Source organism: Hyposmocoma kahamanoa, unplaced genomic scaffold (assembly GCF_003589595.1).
Source record: "Hyposmocoma kahamanoa isolate Upper Pololo Valley unplaced genomic scaffold, ASM358959v1 94926, whole genome shotgun sequence".
Taxonomy (NCBI): domain Eukaryota; kingdom Metazoa; phylum Arthropoda; class Insecta; order Lepidoptera; family Cosmopterigidae; genus Hyposmocoma; species Hyposmocoma kahamanoa.
This window is the reverse complement of record NW_020654963.1, coordinates 5,766-12,193: the sequence shown is the minus strand read 5'-3', so window position 1 is coordinate 12,193 and position 6,428 is coordinate 5,766. Positions and strand designations below refer to the sequence as shown.

The 6,428-nt window shown below is 33.4% G+C and overlaps 1 protein-coding gene across 1 annotated transcript; it reads right to left on the bottom strand.

Moving 5' to 3' along the window:
• Nucleotides 1-701: 701 nt before the first annotated feature.
• LOC113238101 lies at nt 702-1,985 on the bottom strand (the record flags this gene model as incomplete). The annotated part of the gene is made up of 2 exons (XM_026474822.1): nt 1,789-1,985; nt 702-1,245 (listed from the first exon to the last, which is right to left on the bottom strand). Coding segments are annotated over exons 1-2 (723 nt in total), but the record flags the coding sequence as incomplete, so codon positions are not given.
• Nucleotides 1,986-6,428: the final 4,443 nt, after the last annotated feature.

Sequence of the window (6,428 nt, the reverse complement as noted above, 5' to 3'; positions counted from 1 at the left end):
ATAATTTCAATAATTGACAATTCAGATTTAGATTGGTCATTATCGTTATCAGATGTTTTATATGCAGAACCATTAGAAAGAGAAGAAACCATGTTCATATTATATTCATTAGCATACTGTGCATGAGCAAATTGGTCATAACCACCAGATTGTCTTGGAGGAGAACGGGGCTTTAAGAAAACTGTTCTTTTGTAAGAATTATTAGAGGCTGAAGAAGAAACCTTTGCAGGTGTCGGTGAATTAATTAGTGTAGACTGTTGTTTGAGTACATCTGCATAAGATTTAGTTACTGGTGGATATGATTTTGAGGCTTCAAAGTATGATACACAATTTTGAGCCATGTAAGTCTTTATTTGTTTTTGCCTAGAAAACTCTGGGCAGGCCTTACTAGTTGCAAAATGGTAACCTAAGCATAAACAACAAGAAGCACCATCCTCCTCAACTGTGCATGTATCACCCGTATGATTATTACCACATTTGTAACAACGTGGTATAGATCTACAATATAATTTAGTATGTCCAAATCTACAACATTGAAAACACTGTACTGTGGGATATGTATATAAATCTACAGTTAGTGCTGTATAGCACATGTACACTTTTTTTGGTAGAGTCTGTCCATCAAAAGTTAAAACAACAGTTTCAGTATTAGTAAATTCAGCATTCCCGTTTTCGATTTTTTTACGTCTGATACGCCTTACTTTAATTATTTTTCCACATCCTATAGGTACAGAAACATTGTCCAATATTTCCTCCTCTGACCAACTAGCAGGGACCCCTCGTACAATGCCCATTCTTGTTACAGTAAATGTTGGTATGAAAGCTTTTAATTTATGAGTCTCTAAACAAGGATTATCAATAAAATTGTTAGCATCATCGAAATGAGTAAATGCTAGAGCAAGTCTGTTTCGTCCAATACGTTTTAAACTTCCATTCACTATATTTGGAACTGAATTTTTTTTAAGAATGTTCCCAAATTGCACTGGATGTAAAGAAGCACGTTCTTCGGGAGCAGACTGTCTCACTACGTGAATCACATACGGACTGATGTCAGTGCGCTCATATTTTCTTATATTCTGATACCGAGGCTGAGTGGGAGGAATTTGAGTAGAAGGTTTGTTAGAAACAGTGACGTTTGTTAACTTATCCTGAGATAAAGATGAAACAAATTCCGTATACTTAATATTCGCATTATATTCTGTAATATCATCATGAGAGCTTTCGACAAAGTTACCCTTACTATCTTTACATATGTTGAACGAGCTTTCATAACTCAAAAAAAGTGTATTCGAGCAATGTGCGGCTTTGGCCCACGGGAATCTTGTAAGCCACTATTTAAGGATTTGAACATTTTAACTTTGCCTTCTTTGTATATATATGAAGTTTGTAAATTTGTCAAATGCCATTTACAATTGTTCAAGAAATCTATAGAGGTTAATCCACGCGCGAAAAGACACCCAAATAGACTTGTTGTAGAAAACATACCCAAGACTACACTTTATTTAAAAAGTCCATATCATATGTGTATGAAAATTTATAATAGGTTGCCCAACGAAATTAAAAATCTGACGTATAATAGAATGACAACTGAATTATATAAATATTTAATTAAAAAATGTTATTATACTGTAAGTGAATATCTAAGTGACTAAATTTTTGCATGCTATTGTATAATGGCTGAATAGAAGGACTATAATATAACAAACTACCATCCTGTATACTAACCCTATTCAGTGCAAATAAACTTTATTTCATTATTTCATTTCATTTCATTTCATTTCATTTCATTTCCTTTTTTTCTCAGAATGTCTACGGGAAGTTTTAATGCGTTTCCTATTTTTGCGTCCATCTTCACTACGGGCACCATCTTCCGTATCTACTGCACTAGCTTCAAGCGAGGATATTTCAATATTTAGGCCCACTGAAGGCACTGTTCCTCCAGGGTCATCGGGGGGCTCGTCGCCCATGTTAAAAAATGAAAAACTTACCCGAAGCGGAAAATATATACACTACAAATATTTACACAGGTACTAAATTAAAGATATATACAATAAATACAAACAGAACTCTCCTGATCCCGCAAAAACAATAAAAACCACTAAAACCAGGAAAAATGCACCCGCCAGTTTCGGAAGTTTCCCGCGTTTTTCTTTAATAGTCATTTTACATACACTGACATCATATATTTTTTTAAATGAGAACAGTATCAAAGTTTAACTAAAAAGAGTTTACATAGTTCCTGTTTCAAGTATCATTCAAACTTTTTCGATACATTAGCTGCTGGCCATCTAATTAAAGACAGTGCGTATTTCGTGTTCTAAACTTGAAATAAAAAATAAAAAAGAGCACTGATTTTTTCTAATATTGAGCGAATTTTCGTGATACACAAAATCTCACTCAGTTTTAGCCGTGCTCTAAGTTTATTGTGAAATTTAAATTGAAATATTATGGGAAAAAGCAAAAGTTGCGATCCTTCCACAAGGAAGATAATTCTGATTTTTTATGAAAAAGGGTGGTCATATAGGACAATTGCAGAACACTTGCGATGCTCGAAAGATATGGTAATGAACGCAATCCGGCATTTTAAGAAATTTAACACTACAGAAAATGTGCCTAGGAAACCTAGACCGCGAAAAACAACCCAGCGAGAAGACACAAGAATAGCATTGTTGGCTAAAAAAGACCCTTTCAAAGGATCAGAAGTCATTCGCTTGGAAGTATTTGGTGCAGAGGAATCTAGAGGAGTGTCTGCAAGAACGGTGAGAAGGCGATTATGTGAGGCAAACTTGTTTGGAAGAATTTCTCGGAAGGTACCCCTTTTGAAGAAAGAAAACATCAAAACCAGATTACTGTTTGCCAAAAAATATGCACATTGGACAGAGCGACAGTGGAAAAATGTGCTTTTTTCTGACGAAACTAAAATAAATATGGTTAACTCTGATGGAAAAGTTTACGTGAGGCGTCCTTCAAAAAATGAAATGGATCCAAAATACACAAAAAAAACTGTTAAACATGGAGGGGGTAATATCAAAGTTTGGGGATGTTTTTCTGGTCACGGTGTGGGACCTATTAAAAAAATAGAAGGTAACATGGATAAATTTCAATATAAAAATATTTTAGAAAACACCATGTTACCTTATGCCGAGGATCATTTGCCGGTGATATGGACTTTTCAACATGATAATGATCCCAAACACACTTCAGCAGTGGTCAAAGAATTTCTTAGAAGCCAATCAGTAACAGTTTTGGATTGGCCACCGTATAGTCCTGACATTAACCCGATCGAAAACTTGTGGTCCCGTGTAAAGAAAATGGTTGCAAAAAAACGTACAAGTAACGTGCATCAACTATACACGGCATTTAAAGAGGCATGGGAACAGATTTCGATTGAAACTTGCAATAATTTGATTGCTTCTATGCCGAGGCGGTGTCGGGTCGTCATTGCTGCTAAAGGACATTCGACAAAATATTAACAACGTGCTTTTATTTTCTTATTATACATCTGAAACTAATTTTATACTCAAATTCGTTTTAACATTTGTAATATTTTTTTTGCAGTTACATGATTTGTGTGTCTTTAATTAGTTGGCCAAGCTTTTGTATTAGTTTATAACGGTGTAATTAAAGAAACTTAATAAAAATTTAAAACACGACATCTTCGTTCTCTTTATTTCATTTCAAACATTTCACGATACCCGTTAGAATAATTTAAATAATATTGCAAGCTCCTATTGCATTATAATAAAAAAATATAGGATAAGTAAACTTTGCAAAGATAATATTCTCTAAGTGTCTTTAATTATGTGTCCACCACTGTATATATACTTTTCTTATTATTATTACTAACTAATTATGGAACTCGTTGTCCGAAATAAAAAAAAATATTTTAATTTTCTAATAATTTAATATTACATAATTGACACCTTTTTTATTTCTGCTATCAAAATATAACTCAAAGAGCATCCCCAAATACCTTGAAAAGGATAACCATATTGCATTTTTTTGAAAAATCGTATCCGCCATCTTGAATTTACAAATAAGTGCTATATTAGTAATGAACACCCCCAAATACCTCGAAAACGATACCCAACTTGTCATTATTCGAAAAATCGCGCTCGCCATCTTCGATTCAGAAATGAGTGACATATTCGTAATGAGCATCCCCAAATACCTCGAAAAGGATACCCATATTGCATTTTTTTGAAAAATCGTGTCATTCAAATCGCCATCTTGGATTTAGAAATAAGTACTATATTCGTAATGAGCGCCCCCAAATACCTCGTAAACGATGCCCAGAATCAATATCAAAATAATCTTTATTTCATAGGAAAGCATTGTTACACTTGAAATCGTCACAATGGTTAAACTCTACCGCTCATTCGTAAGGCAGATTCCCCCGAGAAGTATGAGCAAGAAACTCTAGGGGTTGCTCTTTGTAAATAACATTTGTACGTATTCAACTTGTAGAAATTCTGCAACCATCGCGATATTGCCTATTCTCAAAAATATACGTAATATAATTATTTTGAAACAGAATAGCAATATAGGGAGAAAGAAATCTGTTACTTTGCAACATTTTCGTGTCTTGTTGCAACGAAATTAATTTTTGGTTTTAGTGAACATTTATATAAAAATATAGTTGAAACGCGTTACTTCCTTGTGGAATGTGATATCTATTTTATGCTTGTCTGACGTATTTTTACACTCATTTACCGAACATTTCGTAATTTTTAGCTAAAATTCTTGAGCTGTTCGCGGTGCACTGACGGCCCGCCCGCTCGTGTAGGCCCATTGGGAGCGCTACAATTTGCCTCACTTAGCGTGCGCGGACTAGGTTTCTATGCGTTATTATTCAAACGACACCCACGGCACTGTTGCCTGCAGGAAACAGTGACATCAATCACCATTTTGAATTCGAGTGAGTACAACTTCACCGAGACGTGACAAAAAGTATCAAAAACGGTGAAATATGTAATTAAAATTTCCAATTCTCGTTTCGAAAATGATCATAAAACTACTGAGGTTACCTTCCACGGGTAAGTTCGCTTTTATTGGTTTAGATTGTCACAAATAAAAATAAAATAAATATATTTTAAACATCAATGTTGCCAGTAAATCAATTTTCATTTGCCCATAATATTGGGAGTTGACCTTTTTGAAGTTACTAATTCAAGCTTATTCGTTGTAACTTTTCAACGTAAAGTGTAACTGTAATACTATTAACACGTAATGCTATTAAAAAGATATTTTGTTTGTTTCCCAGAGTACTTAAAGATCGAACGCGCAGGGCGGAGTGAATAAAATTTATACGGCTTTTACGAAAAGACACTCTGAGTAACAAAACACAAGGCAATTGTACAACAAGCTAATGATGCACAGTGGCATTTAGTAACTTGTAATAAACTATAATTAAATATTTGTGTATCAAGTAATGTGTAATATCTACCCTTTTACAATTTTTAAATTGTTTCCGTTAAATAGAAACAGAAAATAGAAACAGAAACTTTGTCGGAAGACAGTATCTTTGTCATCTTTATCAAATAAATAAAAAATACTAGAAAAGCAATGAATTCCCTAGATTAGAAAGTCATCTCTTCATATTTACAATTTATTTGAATGAACTATGAATTCCAAGCGTAGACCCTTAAGATCGTACATTTTCATGTATATTTCACTCATTCGTTCATTCCATTTCTGATCTATCTCCTCTGTCTCTTTCCGCCAGTAAGGCTACACGAAATTAGGGAAAATTATTTCTAAACCAGTAACACTGGTCGTATCCCTTAATGCACTATGACTTTGACTTTAGAAAAAACTAGACAAATATATTTTTCTTTGAAATTTCAATCAGTTTCACAGCTAGTCTTTAAATTTGCAAAGTGGTCCCACATTTTAGAGAACTGTTTATAGGACATTGCGTCTCTAGTATTATTTATGCTCACTGTTTGAATGTAATTAGATTACATGATAATGCAATTCCATGGTTACATTTATTGGTAAATAACTTTATATTTATTTTTGGTTGCAAATGGCTCATTACTTGCCCAGTAATAATAGCCTAGTATTAATCATACTTTGATTACAGTAAGCCGTATAAATTTTCAAACATAAAAAACAAACAGTTTCAACAATCAAGCCATACATTTGCATCTCGATATTGACTTATCTTTATTTATGGTACAACACTAAATCCGCCATTTGTTTGTGTTGAGGTAGGTACGTTCATTTACGTCATAAAATATTTTCATTAACCACTTACTTAAGTTCGTTTTAAACAAACACATAGTCGAATCTAATATTTTAATCTCGAGAAGTCCACACGTTAGTCGCTGTCAGTTTTGTTTTAAGGAACTGAAAATGCCTAGTAATAAGCCATTTTAATCAAAATGGAATATTTTTTTTTTTTTTTTTTTTAATTTATTGAGGAA